General features: G+C 39.8%; 1 protein-coding gene across 3 annotated transcripts; it reads right to left on the bottom strand.

Moving 5' to 3' along the window:
• Nucleotides 1–10370: 10370 nt before the first annotated feature.
• LOC115673983 (THO complex subunit 4D-like) lies at nt 10371–15492 on the bottom strand. Of its 3 annotated transcripts, none has more exons than XM_030596249.2 (6): nt 15289–15492; nt 14300–14443; nt 14150–14218; nt 12768–12955; nt 11161–11211; nt 10371–10766 (listed from the first exon to the last, which is right to left on the bottom strand). In XM_030596249.2, the coding sequence occupies exons 1-6, from the start codon at nt 15490–15492 to the stop codon at nt 10604–10606; spliced, it is 819 nt and encodes a 272-aa protein (XP_030452109.1). In that variant the 3' UTR covers nt 10371–10603. The 3 variants fall into 3 exon arrangements, with proteins under 3 accessions (XP_030452109.1, XP_030452108.1, XP_056175895.1); XM_030596248.2 differs by having other exon boundaries at nt 10371–10769; XM_056319920.1 differs by having other exon boundaries at nt 10371–10769; nt 14300–14438; nt 15284–15492.
• Between the last annotated feature and the right edge of the window lie 6566 nt (nt 15493–22058).

Consider the following 22058-nt stretch of genomic DNA (forward strand, 5'->3'; position numbering starts at 1 on the left):
TATTCGAATTTTGATGAGAGCATTGCCTGCAAAAAGAGAATATCCACACCACAATAACAGTGCTTTTCTATGGATTTCTCTATTTTTTCTCTTTGGAAATTAAGCACAATCATAGTCTACGCGTGGGGATGAAATCAAAGGAAAGAGAGAGGAGAGAAGCTAAGAATGCAAATGGGGTGAAGCCATTTGTCACACTTCTTTATTTAGAGAAAGAGAGAGTGGCTATAGATGTCCCAACTCAGCAACATAGTCAATTAATATCTTTTTGATAAAAATGGAAAGCGTGAGCAACCTCTTTTCGCCCTTTATTTTAGTCAAGGAGAGAGCTAATGAGCCTGCCAGAATCAGTGGAAAAAGTTATTGTCCTGGGGATCATGTCCAAGATCAGCCACCCCCACGCGCAAGAATGCCCAAAAAAACAGAAAAAAGTAAAATGTTCTTCATATCACTTTTTCTAAAGCATAGATCACCGACGCACTGGTCACACTATGATCGGCCATGCGTAGCTTATTGTCCCTAAAATTTATCGAGCAAGGTGTGTCGCACCCTCTAACGATTTAAACCTTTGAAGTCGAACGATTGCAAATTCAAAAAAGAATTAGGGGATTCGAGAATCGCCATCCTCACCATCTTCTATAAATGAAAAAGAAAAAAAAAAGAAAAAACAGAAAAGGTCATTCGTATAATTTCTATTCATTTATCTGTTTTTTTCCAATATGGACAAAGGTATCTGGCACTATAATTACAAAACCTACCAAACAAAAGGCACCGGCCTCCAGTGCATCATTATTTTTCCATTTCTTTTTCACACAAAGAAAGAGTTTGAATATTCAACTAAATTGATGATTGGATTTTCCCCTTTCATATGCCAGATTGAGCACTTTATCTCCGAGTGCAAAACGAACCACTAGCTAGGCGACGCTTCATTATACTTCCCCCATCATCCAAGAGAGGAAAAAAGAAAGGTTAGCAACATACCAATTTTTTTAAATGGGTACTTACAAACAGATAATGTATATAAATTTCCCAATTCGATCATTAGTATTCTGCAATTATATGAGCACTAGGTAAGCTACTTTATATGGGATGGACTTGTATGGACAGTAATTTGAAAAAGAAAATGGGGACTATAGTTAGGGTTTTGCTCATTATTATGTAATGCGTCCAAAACAAGGAAAGAGAAATGAAGTGGAATAATAACTGGCGTACATTGAAGCATGCACATACCACACGACAGCATAAAAGTTCGTACGAAGAAGAAATGTGCAGAATGCAGAGAGGACACATGAACCCCACCGAAAACAAGAAGAGAAGGAGGAAAGATGAGAGGTGCGAGACTTTCGCGCAGAATCTCTGGAACTTGCGTGCACGCTCCTCGCTTTTGATGACTTTCGCTTCATGAATGTGAAGTCTGTTGAAAATGATGTGGGATTGGAGCATTTCTTTCACTATCTTTATCTCTTCAATGGGTTTGCATATAGGCACCCCCATTTCGAACCCATCCTTATCTACTGCTACAAACACTATATGCCTGTAATGCTTCCACAGTGTTCGAAGTATGCATATTTTAAGACTTGATTACTTATAAGGTGATGGATTTTATTAGCGGGTATTCTCGTGACGCATATTATCCATATTTTACATTGGAAAAAAGGAGATATCAATTTTGCACTTCATGACTCACGAGAAAAGTTTAAAGGCTCGGACACATTTTTAATGTGTTTTTATCGTGACACGTTAATTTAACTTTAAAGTAGGTGTTCAAGTGGTCCAAGACTTGATTTGCAAGCCGAATGTCCTAGGTTTGATTTTTCAGTATACCCTCGGTCTTATGAAATCTTGATTAGTCCTCAAATGACGGGTCCAGTGCTTACGTGTATCATCCGTCTTTGGTCTCCATTGGCATCTTGGTGGGATAGGACCAACAGGCTCGCTCAATCGCCAATTTTTAAGCAACAATATTCCCCTACATTTGAACACGCTGGTCTACGTAATCGATATGCATAATCGATAATTTACCAACCTTGGACACCCCTTTGCTTGGCCAAAAAGAAAGTCATAACACACTAATTAAAGAAAAAAAAAGTTACAGCACATCAATTTACGTTTCCCTAATGTGAACTGGGAAGAAGTGGAGGGTGGCCATGGTTATATCCCTTTTCATGAAAATGGCACAAAATCTCTAGCGCTATGACCCATACAGGCCTCGACATCCCTGTCCTCACCCTTATCTAATGTCTGCAATGATGGAAAAACATTGGCTTAAAAAGCAACCTGGATCGATCTTGTCTTAACAAATGTGCGCTAGTTTGTCTTTACGGTTTAGTTATTGGGAACCCAAGAAAATGCAAATCCTTCGTTTTGCTTTATAGCAAGTGCAAAAATTAATTGTTGACAGACTTTCCATAGCATCATCATCAACTTTGGAAGATTAGAAAGAGGGTAAGGACCATAAGAAGTTGACAAATGTCATTGAATAGTCTCCCTCAACTCAGCGGTCTAAGGGGGAGCGTCTTTCCGCTCTAACTCTCTCGGGATTTCCTCTCCATATGACGTTGAAATCATTGTCAGTCGATCGAGAAATTACTCAGAAATTTGCTGACTTTTGGAATATAGAAAACTCAGAAATTTACTATTGGTCGTACTTTGTAGTTGTTGTAACTAGTTTCTACTTATAATGAGTAAGTAATTTATCTCTGTGAATGGTAAGTTGATTATAGAGTTAATTCGTGACCTAAAAATGTTGATACTTAGTGATTCACAAAAAATATTGTAAAATACCACAAATTGGTATAAGCTGCGATACATATACTTAGTATTTTTATCAAGAATTGGTGTATTTTCATAAGTCCTTGTAAATGACAACTTAGTTTTCATCCTTCAAATGTTCTAATTAACCTCGAAGTCATGTAAGGTTGAATTTTTCAACTTTTCACTTTCCAGTAAGACATTGTAAGCAACTTGAACTTATTGTATGTTTTGTTGGGCTTTTATATGGTATACAGGCGGTGTAAAACATCATTACACAACCGAATACAGGCACTAACACGTATACAATTTTAAATTTTTGCAACTATATTCATTCCATTAGTAGGTGAGAGTTTCCATTTCATAACTGCTTGTGTGAAAAGTATTTTAAACTTACCCACATTCTTAGTAACTTACCTCAACAATCATAAGAGTTCTTTTACAGCACATAAATCTAAATGCCCTATCACTGAGTATTTGTATTGAAATGCCATAATCTTCCTTAATCAATAGTAAAATTGAAATGTTATAGTGAATAATTCTTGTAAATGTTATGTAACTTACTATCTTTTAGTAATTGAATTTTTTTATCCTGTTTCTTTGGCCAATTTCATGTTTTCCTCTTCAATGTTATATAGCATTACGATCTTAAAGTAATATGTGTATAAGTGCTAAATGGGAAAGCAACAAGTGAGATAAATGGCACATTTCACTTAAAAAAATATACTAGTCTTGAGGCACTTGCATAATTGTAGATTAATTATGTTTGAAAAAAAAAAGAGCAACGCTTTTTCCACTTCTCCTTTGGCTTAGATACTCCCATTTTTTTGTGTTTTGACCATACTATCCTTTATGGAGCCCACCATTTCTAGTACAACTCTACAAAAGTGATCTTCTTTTATAATTTGGATATCGTTTCTCTTTTTTCCTTGCAGGTCTCACTTTCCTTCTTCTTCTTTGTTTCATGCCTTTGACATCTTAATTCTTCACTCTTGCAAATCGCCTTTGGCCTCCATTGTCATCAAAGAAAATAGATTACCTCAATTCTCCTAAGATCAAACAACCAGATTAAACATATCATGTATCATTATTTCCAACAAGTCAATTAATGAGAAGCAACAACAGCATCACAAAACTAATGACGAAGAACTTATAGAAACGATAGTAAAAAATTGAACCCACAAGAAGAAAAAGTTTATAAGACGTAAGTATGCTATATACTACAAAGCAACTATGCAATTGATTCACAAACACTGTTTTGATACACACTATGCTCTAAATTCATAATTGAATCACAAAATCAAGAATTTCCACGATCCAAAAGTCAAATTCACTTTTAAGAAAAGATATCAAGAAATACTCAATAGAGAATAGGATGAGCATGATTCGAGAACAAGAAAACTAAAAAGAAAAAAAAACAAGCTTTCACCACAATCATACCTCCGATAGTGAATGAGGAGTGTGTGGATTGCGAAAGTAAGCAGTTTTTTAAGGATTGCAGATGCAGGATAGATTTACTGAAGAAGAAGGAGAAGGAGTGGGAGGCCTAAGAGAATGGCTTGTCAGATAGAAAATATAGAGACGATTTGCAAAAGCGAAGAACTGAGATGTCAGAGACGTGGAAAGAAAGAAGAAAAAAGAAAGTGCGATCCACAAGGAAAAAGAAGAAGGACCGAATAATTAAAAAAAAATCACTCTTCTAGAGTTGTATCAAAAGTGGCACGCCCCACAAAGGATGGTATGGTCAAAACACAAAGAAAATGAGTGTCTAAGTCAAAGGAGGAGTTGAAAAAGCGCGACCCAAAAAATAAGGAATCGTGTTTTGGAAGAAACTTGGTGATTATTTAATTGAATGGACGTAGTAGTGAGTAATTCTTTTTTTCAATGAGGTTAGATAATAAAATTGTGCAAATTGATTTACTTAATGAAGAGAGAATAACAAGTAATTCTACTTTTTATATGGAGTTTGATGCAGGGCAATAGTGGAATATCTCAAAAGTGAGACAATCGAAGGTTTTGCCTTAATAAAAAGACTAGACTTCAAGCACATTCTATGCATATGCTCGATTAATTTTAATGCTCCTAATTTATAAAAGAGTTGTAAATTAAGCATTAATATAGGTAATTAGGGAAGTTTAAAGAGAAACAAAAATTTTTTGATATAAATACATATATACACACACATACATACCCATGCATATATATATATATATATATATATATATATATATATATATATATTCTACCCTCTATTCTCTTTCCTTCTCCACCTTTTTTCCTAAATATACGTTGACATAGTTTGCCCTGCTTCCAAGGTGAAAACCGAGACAACTCTATTGTATAGCTTTCATAATATTTTCAAGTATAGTTAGAAATATATGAACAGGTGACTACTGATTAGGCTTCTTAGCCAAGAATATTCGAGTTCGATTTCCTTCTTGAACCGTGCAAATTGTAAAAGAATTTTTTTTTCCATTCCTCCGCTGCGCTCGTGTATATATGTTATATCTATACCATTAATCAACATGAATAAGGATAGTTGTGAAATTTACGACTAAATGCATCAATGGTTGATAGTTTCGGAGATGCCAATGAGGGCGTCGTTAGTCCATCTTGAAGATATTGAGTTCATGCAATTCACGTGCAACTAATTTGTATCGGTGAATATGATTTACTTGTAACAAGATTCTCCGTCCCCGACCCTATTTCTATTCTACAACTCGTTGATCCAAATCATTCATCCATGTGGATAAAGATGGTTATAAAATTTATAACTAATATACTAATAGTCAAGGCACGTTGAAATAGGAAAAATTACTCTATTAATCATGAACTCATCGTAGAAATGTCAGTTCAATCATAAACATTCAAATTTTATCAATTTAGTCATAACCCCATGTACAAGATTCCAATATAGTCATTCCGATCAATTTTTGCTGAAAATCGATGACATGGCAGTTCAGTCGTCGCCGACCGTCCTACGTGGCACACCGTCACATCAGCAATTTCCGGATAAAATTGGCCAGAATGACTGCATTGGAATTACGCGCATAAATTTAAAACTCAATTGGCAAAATGGAAAAGTTTAGGATTAAATTGGCATCTATATATAATCAAGCGTGATAGAGAATCATTGTCCGGTTGCCTCATCTAAGGAAAAAAAAAATTTTGAAACCAAGCGAATTAACAAAAGCGAAGGACCTACGTAATTTCAGCCAGTGACGTGACCTTGACGTCACGTACGTCGTCATGCGCACTTGGGGAGAGGGTTCGCATGAGGTGGCAGCTTCGATCGTGCACTTAAGGGGAGGGGGGCAGATTTGCAACGATGAAAAAGATAAAGTCCTGAAAACGAAACTGCCGAAATCTCTTTCCACCTTTCCAAAAAGGCTATCGTGCAAACTTCCATAAATTTCGGATTCTCCCTACCAATCCGAAAGTTTGTTCACCAGTACCCTCGAACCATTTATCAAAAAAACTGTATAGCTCTTTTTTTTTTTCCGATTTATTGCTTGTCGAACATATTTTGGAGCACTCGTTAACGAAATTCGAATCACTATAAGGAAGAAAAAGGAGGGGCTGTCACGATTATTACTAAATCACTGTTCAATCGAGTAATCATGTATTATTTATCCACTCGACGGGCCCAATTCCAAAAAAAACCTTCAACTTTACACTTTGTCCCAAATATACTCTAAACTTTTTTTTATCTCAAGAAAAACCACCAACTTTTATCTAAGTCCCAAATCTGCCCTCCCGTTAAAAATCCGTCCAATTAACGTCAAGAAAAAAAAAAAAAAAAGAGAAACAGAGAACCGGCAGCTGCGGCGGTGGCCAAGCCTTCGCCGGTGGCCGCCGCCACAGCCGCCGGGAAGGAGCGGCGGCCCTCTCGCGCCGCCACGGGCGAGCCGCCGGCGAGGGCGCGCGGCCCTCGATCTCGAGGCGAGGGTCGCGCCCTCCCAGATCGGGGCGCGCGCCCTCGCCGGCGGCTCGCCGGGGCCGGCGAGGGTCGCCGGCCTTCGAGAGGCCCGGGCGAGGGCGGCGACCCTCGCCCGGCCGGGAGCGAGCCGGCGGGGCTGCGCGGCCCCGATCCGGGGCGAGGTCGCGCCCTCGCCCGAGATCGGGGCCGCGCGCCCGCCGACCCTCGCCCAGATCGGGGGCCGCGCACCCTCGCCGGCGGCTCGCCCGGGGCCGGCGAGGGTCGCCGGCCCTCGCCTGGACCTTCTCGAAGGCCGGCGACCCTCGCCGGCCCCGGCGAGCCGCCGGCGAGGGCGCGACCCTCGCCCTAGATCGGGGCCGCGCGCCCTGCGCGGCGGCCGCCCGGGCCGGCGAGGGTCGCCGCCTTCGGAAGGCCTCGGGCGAGGGCCGCCGCTCCTTCCGGCGGGCGGCCGTGGCGACGGCCACCGGCGAAGGCTTGGCCACCGCTACAGCGCCTGCTTCTGTTTTTTTTTTTTTTTTTCGACGTTAATTGACGGATTTTTAACGGAGGGCAGATTTGGGACTTAGATAAAAGTTGGTGATTTTTCTTGAGACAAAAAAAAGTTCAGGGTATATTTGGGACAAAGTGTAAAGTTGATGGTTTTTTTTGGAATTCGGCCCCACTCGGCGTTATCAGGCAACTTTTGTTTCATTGGCGTACTAAACTTGTTCGTATATGCAACTTTTAAGAGAGATGGCTTCTTACTCTCTTTTTGTCATTTTATTAATAATTTTTAATAAGTCGTTTGTTGATAATTCAAATTCCTTTTGAGGGTATTTTTCTACCGATAATATAAGTGGAAAAATATTTGTTGGTTCTTGCACATTTTCGATTATGAAGTGAATATTGGAGAAGTGCACAATTAAATCGAATATCTAGGTCGAAACAACTTTACTATTCATCTCATTCATGCGCCAAATATTATTATCTATCCAATAATTAGTAAGCTTTTTTTTTTCAGACATCTATCATCTCGTTTTTCAAAATCTGTGAATCTTCAGCGGAAAAATGGAAGAAGAAGAAGAAGAAGAAGAAGAAGTAGATTGCGTGATGTTGTTGGGCTTTATCATTTGGGCCAATACTCCAAGTTCGAGGGAACAAGAAAAGGGCTTGCTTGGCAGGAGTAGGCTGACAATTAGCGTGGTATCGTGTTGACATGCTGAATTGTCTCGACACGAACACGACACGCCTAATATACGACGCGAATTGACTAATACAATTACTGAGTGTGTTATTGTATCAGGTGTCGACAGGACACGATGCCTTAACATGGTGACAAATATACGTTCATATGTGTACACAATAAATATGTTTATCCATAATAATCTGTATTGACAAGTTTAATACGTTCGGACACATTTCTAAGCAATATTACTATTCACATTACATCTGGAGTGTAGTGTTGAGTTTGTGCTTTTCTTGTTATTCTATGGAATTTATATCTCTTGATGTGTTTTTGTTTTATATTTGAGTGTTTTAATATGGGTGCTATTTTGATAGATTTTGAAGTGTGAAAAAAGTGTTTAGATACGAGGATTGAACATGTTAAAACATGCCTAATCACGCAGTGTTCAAAAAATGATGGGTTAGTACGTTGATTTAAACGTTTCCATTCGGGTCCAAACAGGTTAAGCGAGTCAATTACATGTCGTGTCGTATCGTGCAAACGGGTCGTGTCGAGAATTGCCACCCCCAGATAAGAGTGTGCAAGTTCCAAAGTGGGTAGGATAGTTGCCTTACTCTAAAACCTATCTTATAGATACTGTTTCCGAAATTTTATAACGTGGAACCTATCCTACAAGGTATTGGAACCACCATAAAACCCGGAACCTGCTGGTTCCTTGAGTTTCAAGGTACCTGATACTACTCTATGCTTTTTTAAAAGCTTTTTATTAAATAAAATTCGTAATTTTTAATTATTAACACATTTGACATTCAACATAAAGACATAGGTGGATTCCTAAAAAAAGTACATGTTCATGTCTTACAGTTACATAATAACATGGTATAATAACAACGCAAGTAAAATACTTAAGACAAATACATTTCTTCTCCTCATTCCGCACATTAAACATGAAAAACTCGTAAAGAAAAGGGTAAATTATAATTAAGTTAGTACATATCGATTTATTTAATATCGGGATAATGTGGTAGCAAATCGATTGTATTTTATCCATTTATACAATCAAGTACCTAATCTTTTTCTATTTGTTCAATCGAGTACCTCGACTTTTTCAAATTTGGCTCAATGTGAAGTGTTCATAAAATAAATTGTCATGTCCCAATTAGCTTGCTTTACTAAGCAAAAACTCCATCATCTCTATTTAGGTGGTTGGGTGATGAGGAGATTGAGGGAGTGCAAACTTGGACGATCTTCGGAGCCAATATGTCTCTATTGACATGACATCATTTCAAGAAGCCACATTGGACTCTAATTGGACAATTAACATCTATTTACCGCCCCTAGCATCCAATTTGGCATTTTATATTCGCGATCTTAACAGAGGACTCCTATTGACCCACATTTGAAAAGTTGATTATACATGATTGAACATAAAAAAGTTTGGTATTCGATTATTAAAAAGGGTAAAAGTACAGGTGCTTGCAATGTCATTATCCCTTTAATATTATAAAAAATACCCCGTATCTTTCTACAAGGTATCCTCTCCGGGCATAGGATATAAGGTACAAGATGGGTATAACATGGAACACCCTATACTCAATGCTCCCGAAATGACCTTGCCTATTCTATCGGTTCCACAGGTTCTTTTGCACGGTACTTGATACACGTCTCTTCTTTAACATTTCATTATTTTCTTCCCCATCTTCCAATCCTCCAGAAATGGGGCAGTTTCAATCAAGCTCCAATTCTACATACCCTTTTCCTTCTTTTCATGACTGAGAGAACACTAAGTACCAATTATATCAAGAGTCTGTCTGAATAACAGAAAGAAAGAACTTCAAAGACGGTTGCTCCGAAGAACTGCAGTTGAAAGCATATTAAAACAAGCACCAGAAAACCAGAAAAACAATGGTATCGGACAGTGTCATGCTTTAATTCTTCATCGCATGAGCCCCCGTTTCGACACCTGGTGTAGCCTTGATCAGTGATCAACAAACGAAAACTTACAAAGAGCTCCTAAAATCAGAGATGAATAAGCCCAGTGATTTTAGTCGGAGCATCCATCACGACGGGGAGAGAGAGAGAGAACGAAGCAAATTAAACCGTGCAACGGACCACATTGTCACGGCCACAAACACAGACATGCAAAGTTAGCACAAGCCGTGTGTCCTTTTTCTTGTAATCAGAAGCAAAACTCGTGGAAACACGACACAAAAATATGGCGGCAATGGGCAGAACAGAGACGTTGCAATTTCCACCCCAGACGAGCAATTACTGGAAATGCCTTCATATCAGCATCACGACCTAGGGCAGCATTGTTCCCGCGGACATGTGATTGGTTCCCCCGCAGAGTTTTTCTCAACCCATGAACAGTGAGTTCATCCGCCCCGTTGATGGCACAGCAGATTTTTCGCTGGGCACGTCAGAGAAACCATACAGTGAAGCAATATTACCCGTCCTAACGTTATAAGAACATCCGATCATACGGTCAAAGTTATCACCGTATCCTGACATCCGACATTTTGATAACAAGCAGCACAAATGATTGCAACCAAAGAGTTAATTCCAAAAGATCCAAATCACGAATCCAATCTTACATATAAACAGAGACTGATTTCAAGCACACTACGAAAATCCAGCCAGACCACGTTCCCGACTACTGCTCCATCCAGAAAACTAGCGACTACATTTTACAACTAAAACCGAAAAACGCAACAACTATAACTCTGATGCATCAGTTCGCCAAGCTCAGCTCAAGAAGTGTTCATGGCCTCTGTATGATAATTGTCCAACTCTTTGTCAAGTTGATCAGCAGATTTCTCAACAGGTGGGTTTCCACGGCCACGGCCTCGTCCACGTCCACGGCCACGGCCACGGCCACGGCCACGAACATTCCCAAAACCTCCACGACGGCCTCTGCTGCACAAGTTCACCAAGTGTAACATATTATTTGACTGAGCAAAGTTGCTGCAAAACTAAAGGTCGCACAAGATGCCTATTCAGCCCCTATAACCAATTCAAATGCCTAGAATATGGCAGCCAGCAGGTTCCATTAAGATCCAACTTTTGATTCTGAATTTCCACAGCTATCACCTGAACTTATATCCTGAATCTAGTCATGACACCTCAAGTTTAACTAGAGGTGCAATCTCCTAGTGGTATGCTATATATATGACTAGCCTTCTATATCTCCATCGCCCTCAAAAGAGAAGCACACAAGAACACCCGAAACTAAACATCATCAGCCTGATGCCACAACATAAGCATCTCACAATAAAGCTCATTAACGGAGAAAGTATGGAGAATTTACCCAGTCCCTCGATTTACAACAGGAGGACCTCTAGCACCACCTCGCCCTGGCCTGCATCACTCTATGTATAAGTCATCCGCCAGAGAACAGCACCAAAGACAAAACATATAATTCAACAATTTCAAAGCAGTAAAGAAAATGGACATCATCTCTATCTATAAAACAGTAGCATCGCAACCAAATTTTACAATTGAACAAAGATAATATGATGGTAAAAATGTACAAAAAACCAAGAATACAAGGGCAAACCAGTTATCCTGATTGTCTCCAATGAAAGAGTGCGGAAATGAGAATTGGATGAGAGGGCAGACTCAGCAAGAAGCAAAAGCTCACATGCCTTCAACCACACAAGGTAATTCCATGATGGCAGACAATGCTTGGAAATAGCTGAAGGCGAGATCAGATGGATGATATGACTCAGATTCATAAAGCTTTCGACGGTATTTTGTAGCATGATTACTTAGCTGGAGACAGTACAGAGGGCTCTTAAAAAATCTAGCTGTGATCCTAGTATTAACAGTGCTTAGGATCCTATTCAAAATACGTCTGTTGGTACTTAAGTTGGTAAAAATTTCTCCAAAAATCTCCAAACACAACTTTGTTATTGGTTTGCGAGGATAAGCTGACAACAACAGAAACCAATGATTGGCAGATGAAAGTTCACTGGGCGGGACCCCAAAGGAAAATACTTTGCCTAGTTGTTGATGAAGCTTAATTTGAATGCTTGTGCATCATGCTTAATGTGCCAGAAAAGGAAAGTTCCATCATTCTGCTTATAGTTGTTCAGTTGCTTCTACATTTATAGAGACACGTTCATAAGTTATTTTTTCAGAAAACTTTGTCATAGATGGGGTCTTGATTTTTTCTTTTGGCCAATGATGAGGTATGCCAGTTTAAAATGATAGAGCTATATTTACACAGACTCATATGGCTTGTTGCAGGTATTAGCCAAGCATTCCTTCCCAGATAAATTTTTTTTTATTACCTCGAAAAAGGGGAAACAAGAAAGGAAAAAAATCTCTGACACAGTGACTAGACTAAAGAATCTTTACGAAAAACAATTAAGCTAGCTAATCGAAAGTAAAGGAGCATTCATATAAAGCGGAAAAGTAGTACAAAGCAAGCTGAAAATTTCAAATTGGGCCTTGTAAACAAGGTCCCCTAGGCGCTCGTTAATTATATTTGATAAAAAAAAAGTTTCAATTCCCAATGCATTTATTAAACATAACAAGAGAGAGACTCTGCATTGAAAGTAACAAACTTCCTTTAGTATCAAAAGAGTGACTGAGGGCACTTGCTATCAAAATCCTATCACATTAAGGGCATCTTTCTTTATGCTTCAGTCAAAGTAAAAAGAAACTTTTCAAACCAAAATTTAAAATATTATCCAAATTTCAAAAAATTAAAAATTATATGTGAACATATGAGTCAAAATCTGTATATTGTGAAGGTGTTACAAGCTAAGAATCAGCCAAAGTACATCCGTCGAAAGATTTGAATTAAATAAAAAACAAAAAGCAAAAGCCTATCTAGACAAGCCCTAAATCCATGAGCATTTTAAGTTGAAAGTCATTTTGACAAAGATGAGAGAAGAATAGATCACATACGTCATAACAACTGTTCTCTTCCTCCTCCCATTAACTCCCGTCACGTTAACACGAGCAGAGACAGGAATGTCAGCATTAGCACCCACGATTTCAATCTTCATAGGTTTCCCATCTAAAAGAACATTGTTGTACCGCTTGAGAGCCGCAAATGCATCACTTCTTCTGGTGTAAACGACCTCAGCTGAGCCCTGATTCACATTAACATTTTAACAAAATCAGAACATTTGTTGGCAGGAACAGATCCATCATTAAAATGAGCATCAGAGTTAACAAGCAGCAACAAGTTTATCTTTCCTTACATGAATGCAAGGGAAGAGGGAAGGTAAGAAATGGATCGAGATATTTTGGGTTTAGGAAAGGGTGGCACAGACATGGACCACAAGGCCCATTCCTTGTTCCTTATAGGAAGTAACAGACATTATTAACAAGACAATGTTGAAAGATGTAAAGCTACAAAACCCAAAACAAGTTACAAAATTAGAACCTTCATGCATTAAGGTGAAGTACGCACGACAACATCAGATTCACATCAAACCAACACATTGATACAGCTTACCTATCAGACAAGATTTTCTTATCCCTCACTAAATTCACTAAATCATTTGTTAACAACTACAGCATGTTTTGTGCAATGTTTTCGATATGCTAAAAATGTGTGACTATGTAGAACTCGTCCTTTGTTCTTTGACATTTAGCAACAATCTTTATCATAATTTTGTACTCAATCATTGGCTCTCCCACAAAACTTCTTCGAATGAAAAACATTTAGCATGACCAAATTTAAGCAAGCAAAGCCAGATTTATTACTCAAAATAAATGCCAGCACAGGCACTGGTAATGTGTTCCCACAAAAATTTCAAATTACAAAATTGGGTAATGACACAAAGGCTGTAAAAAGTAAAAATCAAGGTGTAGAAAATGTAAATTTGACATATCAATGAAGTCTCTGACGTATCTTCTCTAAGAACCATCAAATTATCCGAGAAAGTTATTTTACCAAAAATAGGCGAACTTTATTGCATGAATCAAGAGTGAAACAACAAAGTCGTGTTAAATGACAACTAACGTGTGTTTTCTTTTCTCTGCACAAATAAATTTCATAGTCATCCCCCATCAGGGACGAATCACTGAACAAATAAATGCCAAAATTAAGGAGAAATGTTGGAGATAAGACTTAATACACTCACACTATGAACGTGAGATCTTCTTCAAGCATAACAAAGAACATCTTGTTCTTTCGTCAAATTTCAATCAAGTGCCATGTATGGGCTTCAATTGGTAAAAACAAATGAATTGCAAACTAATGCAACAGACAGCTCATGACTTCAAATCAAGAATAATTTTGTGAAAAATAAAGCATAGGACATCTATGAGGTACTTACACTGGAGCGACCATTTTTATCATAGTGCACTGCATATCGCTTCACATCTCCAATTTCAGAGAACAGTTCCTGAGGTCCATGGCCAGTATTAAGAGATTATCTAGAACCGATACCGAAGCATAAGACAAAATTGCATGGCTCGATGTATACCCTTATATCCTCATTTGTCACTCCATAGTCCAAGTTGGAAACATATAATTTTGTTCCAATCTCTACTCCTTGTATACCAGCAGCTCTAATGCTATCTTCAAACAAAGCAGTCTGCCATGGGAAGTTCCTTGTTCGGCGAGTAGACTGATGAATGCAAATGAAAAAGGAAGCGAAATGGAGCAAAGGAATGCATCAGCCAATGACCAAAGATAATTCACCTTCTTCAAGTTCATTATGAGAGAAATTCCACAAAAATAAAACTAACTCTTAATGGGGGAGAAACCATTAGACAATGCTTAAACAACCAGCAATCAAAAGCGGCAAATGAAGCCAACAGATGGATGTAGGGAATGATGGAACTGGACCACATGATATGGATTGGTGCTATGCCACAGGTGCTCCAGTTCTGAAGTTAAGGGAAGGAAGCTCCTTCGCAAAAGCCCATAAACTGGAAGAAAACCGAATCTTGCACCGAGATGTTGCACATATAGCGAGAAAATCCATAACTCCCCCTTTAAACAACCGTTCATCAAAGAGTAAATCAATTCTACACAAAAATTGATCTATATATTCATATTGACGACTGGGCCGACAGATAGGCGATGTCATCCTACTAAGTAGAGCTCCATTCCAAGAATACACGATAAAGCTCCCTTAGAAAAGGTGGCGAAAGCACTATGTAGTGGTGGAACCAAGACTTCTGCATGAGTTTCGCCGTACATTCCGCAAAACATAAACCTCAATATCCCACTATTAGTGTCATCAATAACACACTGGTCGAAAGCAACAGGTCGGAAGAGCACATTAATGATCTACCAAATTTGGCTGCTCCCCATATAATACGTTCAGAGATCCTCTTGAGGTTTCATTTATAATGCAAAAGAAGAGATCTCATTATTCATTTTCTATGGCACGAATAGATCCTCTTATATTTGAAATTATACGAGACTATCAGAATCTCAGTCAAACATCCACAGATCCGAGCTTGCCTTGGCAATGGTGAAAGAAGAAGGCCGGGCATTGACGCCAAGAGGACCTCTCCGACCTGCAGCCATCATTCTCCCACCGTTAAATGACCTGCCAGCTGGCCCAGCTCCACGGCCATGACGAGCCCTACCTCGTCCTCTAAATCTGTCACTGTTTCTCCTGTTCTTAATGATATCATCGAGCGACATGTCAACTGCAGTAGCCATGTAAATAGTAGTGCAAAAACTTCCCGGGAAAACCAACTATCAAGACCTGCAAAGGAAAACCAGAAAGAATACATTAATTAAGACCTCAACGTGTTAAATATGGGAACCAGTCCCAAAATCAAGAAACACTATTAGCTCGAATTCACACAGTCACTTCAAGTCAACTAAGGCGACGGCTAAAAAGACGTTTGTGCTCAATGATTGCATGATTCTGAGACTACTGAAATCACAACATACAGCGATAGAAATCTAACATCTTTGTTTGTTTCTTACTTATAGAGCATAACAAAGTAAAACGAAGCCTCCAATCCACAATTGGCGACGAAAGAAATCAAAAGCAGCAGCCCCCCACACATTGCACGTTCCAACCATAGCACCCTCAGAAAAATCAATCCGCTTCAGCATCTCAGCGATTAGACCAACACTACATAACTTTCCCCAGATTCAGACACACAGCCTGTCGGTTAAACCATGGAACCACGCCAGCAAAACTCGCAAAAGCCCTAAAGGAAAGAAACCCAACATATCCTCAAGCAGAGCATTCGGACCGAACAAACACTCTCGAAAGAACAACAAGCTGCGAAATCCACCGCAAGTTCCGGATCTCCCATCTTCATCAACAACACTAAACTTCTACCGCGACCCCCCCCCCCCCCAAAAAAAAAAACAAACAAAAAGGGCGCGCATCAGGACGCGCGGAAACCCTAGGACACCAATCGAAACCACCAAGGAATTACCTGAAACCGAACCGGCGGCGATCAAAGAGCTCTCTCCACACACGCGCACACAGAGAGACCGAGAGCGAGAGAGGGAGAGAGACGGCTACGAACGGAGAAGAACAGCGACGGAAACCGATGGAGCGAGATCGAATCAGGAGATTTGAGGATCCATTGCCGACCGGCCGGCCGGTGAGGGTGATGACAGTCGCCGGAGACTTAGGGTTTCCTTCGGCGGCGGCGGCGGAATTTGGGAGGGCGATGGCGGCGGCGAAACTTGCGTTCACCTCGCTCTGCTCTGGTTTCACTTCCGGCGGATCGAATGCCTCCTGCTTTTTTTTCGCTTCTTTTTTTTCGCTTTTTTTTCGCTTTTATAGCGCGGCTTGAGGACGCGTTTTTTCTTTTTTCTTTTTTTTTTAGCGACGACGCGTTTTAGCGAAGTTTCCCCATCATTGATCGGATTAATTCCGTACATATTATTATTATTATTTTATCCCGAAATAGAAATTATATAGAGTTATATCAGCATCATCATCACGCTTGATTTTTTTAAAATTCATAATTATATCATTCTAATTCCACCGTTTTTCTAAGAGGTTTTGACCGGTCTAACCTAATCTTCTCCCACCGGTTCGAATCCACCCTATATATAGTACCGCTTAGAATAGATCCTGAGCATTAGCTATTAAAGGAAATCTCGATCCAAGTAGGTTTTACCTGGTTTGACGCAATCTTCTCATCGGTTTGAATCCACATGTATAAGACTACCGTTGAGGATATATCTCGAGCGCGATTTTTAATTAATGGATAGTGCGTGAGTTAACTAAAACTAAGGAAATGTCCGAATTACACGGTCAACCCGGATGTTTCGATTGGTACCCTCGCGATGAATTTGTTTGCGAGGAAGGGTAATAATGGAAATTGAAAGTGAGACCAGCTCTCCCAGATTTCAGCTTAAATTAGTAGTATATACATCGATTTTCGAAAAAAATGTTAAAGTCTTCGACTTTGCACTAATAATGCATTGCAAGAATGTCTCGGACGAAAAATGAGAGACCGGTTGCGGTTCCGGCAACTAGAAACCGCTTCGGTTGTATAAATATTAGACTCCATCCTCGACTAATTATTCTCGTATTTAATTATTTTTTATCGGGATTCTTACCTATAATATTGACTCCGTTATATTTTTCTCCTTATGTTGAAATTAAGGAATTATTCACTTTTAGTTTATGGATATCAATCGCCTTGAGAGAAATATATTTGATGACATTTCTATTTGAGAAGCTGTTCCCCACCGAGCACTGTTTCACTCTTCTCCCTCTCTCTTAAGGACCAAGTAAAACTTTCCATCACATGAGCCACTTTCCGAAGCACCACGGCTTCTTCCTTTTGGGCAGTGACAAGGTAGGAACTTCCCTTTCCTTTTGATGCTCTTCCTTTTGTTCGCGAAGGCATCATCAGGTCAACTCTGGTCAAGGCTGAAGAAAAGTTGACATGACTGGAAGATAATTGCGCACGGGGTTTCATCGACATTTCCCAACGGTCTTTTCGAAGCGTGCGGACCGATAAGTAAGTCGACAAGGGGGTGCGAAGGGTCTTTTGATGATCCTCGGGTAGGAAATGTGAATCACCAGTAGACCTGTCAAAATGGATCATAAACCTATTTCTTAACTCACATATCAGCAAATGGGTAATAAATGATTTAGTTATAATCACTAAATGGGTATAAACATAATATAAATGTTAAATGGATCGTAAATGAGTTTACAACTTATTTAAAGTCAATTCATCTCTCCGCCTTCACTTAATATTGCCCTCACTCACTTCGCAATCTCATATCAGTTTGGGTTCGAGTTTTCCTAAATTTAGTTAAATATGGAAATGTTTTAGCAATATGGTTCGGGTTGGATATGGGCTGAATATCGGTAGGGTCAGGTATGGGTCATTAGATTTGCATTACATGGAAATAGGTCAAAACAGATTAAATTGATCTATTTGGGTCGGACCATTTTCGACACGACCAAAACCCAACCCGACCCGACCCGACCCGACCTACCCGTTTGACAGGTCTATTCACGAGAAACCTAAGATGCTGAGATTGGGAACGATGGTTGCCGGTTATGTCGAAGGGACTGGAAATGTAAAAATGATGTAGAAGTGAAGATGATCAACGGGTGCTTTTTCGATTGATTTGCTGTCCTTTATTCAAACTAGAACTCAAGTATACCTAATATTGACAGTTTACAATTAACAAGAAAATGAAACACCATCGACTCGGCTGCTACAATCTAGAAATTCTTATCAACAAAATGGTTATTTTGAAACTAATGATGCTGTTGCTCAATGGTTGCATCGCTTTCACTTCTTCGCAGTTACTGTTGTCGGTTACGCCCGGAATCATTGGCTCCACTTCCTGGCCAATTGCATCGACTCCCACTTCTTGACAGTTGCTCCTTTGACGGTTTTATTTGAAATTGTCGGCTCCATGACTTAACTGTTGTATTGGTTACAGTTGCTCGACAATTGCATAGATCATGGCCCGATAGGTGTTGATTGTTTTTTTTGTCGACACCTTGCTTCAAGACAATGCCGATATCCTCTGTCGGCTAAAACTGGGTTATCTTGTCGACCAACTAGATTTGTGGACTAGCAGCTCTCAACACGTTAGTGATTTTTCTGCCTCTAGCTTCTTACCCGGCCTCTGTTGATCGAGTCGTCGATTGAAGACTTAGATTCTTCTTTTGTGCTCGAGTATTTTTTTTTAAAAAAAATTTTGGAAATGTTAAAGTCTCATCAATCTGACCTCAACCGTTTGTTTGAGAAATGGAAATTATATACATAGATGGAGACTGTTTGTCAAAAGGTAGATTGTAAACTCCAAAGTAATTTATTTCTATTTTAATATCTATTTTGATTTAATTTGTTTAGAGTGTTAAACTTGAGGAATATTGCAAATGCATCTCAATTTTTAAATACTTTAAAACCGACTTCTATTACTATTTCTCTTTCTTTCTTATTTTTTTTCACTTTTCTTAAATTTTTTTTCTCAAACAATGTCTTCAAACAATGTCTTTAATAGTGTCCATAATATATAACAACAGAAACAATTTGTCCAATCATTATAACTCAACTTCAGACTTCTTCTTCTTCTTTTTTGTCGGTCCTACTCCTACTCCTACTCTACCTCGCATCTCACTTTCAGACTTTTGCTCTACCTCTTGCAGAGCGTGGGAGTCAAAACCCGCACTTAAAATTACGTGTCCCCACCCCTAGCCCCTTGGAGAAGGTGGGGAAGCGAACTCCCCGTCTCTCCCTTCGCAAGTGAGAAGGGTGTCCACTGGGGCAACCCCTAGTGGTTCAAACTTAAGACTTCACCTTGCAATTGTCTTGGGACTTGTCCGGTGAGTACAACAACGGCAACGTATGCGTGCCGGCTCTAACCCCAAAACTTAGCCGAATTCAACGACAACGAGACACAACAGTCCTATGCTTTGGAGGATTGCACGGGCGTGCATCGGAAGTTAGTCCTTGCCAAGAGGATTCCCCAGACAATACCCGTACTCTCGAAGAGCCCTAAGCAAGTCGGGTGCCGGCTTCATAGAGAAGAACCTCCGATGTTTGGAGGACAATCCTACTTGAGATCGATGCCGACCGTCTCGAAAAGGCCACTTTTACTCTATGTGGCAAAGAATTTGTTGGTTAATCGTCAAGTGGGATGGGTCACTTGAGGAGGCACCCATGTTTATATGAGGAAGAGATGTCCACGGGCGGGGGAGCTCTTGAAGTACAACACCGCATACCGGAAGCCTGTTCAAGCATGATGGCGTGAGGAATCAGCAAAAGCTTGCATATTGCTGTCTTTTCGCCGAGCAATCCTTTAGCCTTGTCGAAGATCCCTACTTGGTCTACTGCTCAAAGACAGTCGTGCAACCTCAGTTCAAGCCTGTTTTGTGAGGAACAAACTCCACAAGCTAGAAGTCACTACACAAAGAGAAAATGACGACGTTGGTGAATCTATTGTTGAAGTGTAACTTTCGAGTTTGTTTGGCTTTTGATGTATCGACTAGTTCTTTGAATTGTACGTACTGTGTCGTCATTGGCCATTGGGTCAACGAGGCATGTGAATAACATAATCGAGCTCTTACATTTACGAAGTTAATATTTTCGTATGATTTCCAAAATGTAGCTATCGAATTAATAAGCTGTCAATGAGTTTGGTATCTCTGATAAATCTTCATCATCAAGCTAGATAATGCTAACATGAACACCACCTGATCCACCCTCTAGTCTAATAGATAAATTCTGTTTGTAATGATATTTCCTTCCTTGTGTGGTGCGTGTGCCACTGCATTAGCTTGTGCATGCAAGACGACATCCGCAGACTTCACGATTCTATGGCAAACATACCTGGTCGGTTTAATACATTAGATCCACCCACTAAGGCATTGAGAGCTGGAGTTCTCGCACGTGATGCAGGGAAGACAAGTAGAAAAGTTCCCTTAGGACGTACGAAGGAGGTGGAATTCAACATACCATGATATTGGAGAAGACGTGCGAGGAGATGGGTGTGTTGACGCTCTACCTACCATTCGAGCGAAAATGGCGGTTTCCCGCCATTGACACGACAAGATTGGAGGATTATCGAAGTCTTTGGGGACGTCTTTCAAGTTTTCTAAGACGCGATGGATGCTTCAAGCGCCAGCAATAATTACTCAAGCAACTAAGCCATTCTGTTTTTATGCATGAAATCAACGAACAAGGAGGGTGAGCCCTTTCTAAACGAAAGTAGCAGTGGCAAAATACTGCGAAATCCCTCAAATATCACCAGGACATTCCACCTGTTTTTTTTGGCATCCACTACCTTGTGTCCGAGGTTCAAGGTGGAAGGGCCCGCAACTCTCCTTGTTGGGACTGGGTGAGGAAGCCCGAGTGGAACCGATATTGGCGATGGTGATGAGTAGGCTCTGGAATATGTACGCTGCACACAACAGTCGATTTGATATGACGAGCTTCACCCATAAACGGAGATGGCGCCCCTCATTGTGCCTAGAAACTTGTATGGTCTATGCTTCGTAAGAAGAAAACACCCCACAACCTTTCACTAATTTTCGTCTTCATCTACTAATAAGTTGGAGACGTACATGGAAACACACTACTTCAAATATATTAGAAGAGTTAGCGAAGACAAATCGACATTATGAAGCGATGGAAGGGGCGAGTGACTAGTTTTCCGATTCTTTCCAACATGGCTCGGGACTTACGGACCCCACCATTGTCTATGGTATCATTTGAGTTAACATTCGGTACTAGCCAATGAATCCTGAAAGACAATAAGTCCAGCTTGTATGCGAGAAATTAAAAAATGGTTGTCGTTGGCCATGATTGTTTAATTGACTCCAAACGAACGTAACCAACATGAACAAGAAGACAACAATGACGTCGTATCATCTGAATCATGGTGAGGGATGTGACGGCGAAAACACCAAATTTATCAGACATTCTCTTTTAGTTTAATTTGTGTGCGATCGTTAGGGCCACCAAGTTTAATTTTTTTTATCCAATTTTTTTGGAGATGTGCTTGTATTTCAATTTGGTTTAACTGATTGATTGTTTTCATTGACTTTCCTCGATTTTTTTTTACTTTTTTCACTATTTGAAACATAAAGTGTATTTTTTTTTCCTTTTAAACTAAGAACACTTTAAAAAAATTTTGAAAATCGAGCTATAACCAACCGTGCCTAGCACAACACGACAGGATAATGTGTCAGGCTTGGCGTGCCTCGATCGGCATTGGTCCTATTCGTATTTTTTAAAACCCCTACTTTTTCAAAGTCCAGCCTGTGCAAGAAG

Source organism: Syzygium oleosum, unplaced genomic scaffold, assembly GCF_021117445.2.
Source record: "Syzygium oleosum isolate NSW1041296 unplaced genomic scaffold, Sole_v2.1 Sole_v2.19, whole genome shotgun sequence".
In the NCBI taxonomy this organism is placed as follows: Eukaryota; Viridiplantae; Streptophyta; class Magnoliopsida; order Myrtales; family Myrtaceae; genus Syzygium; species Syzygium oleosum.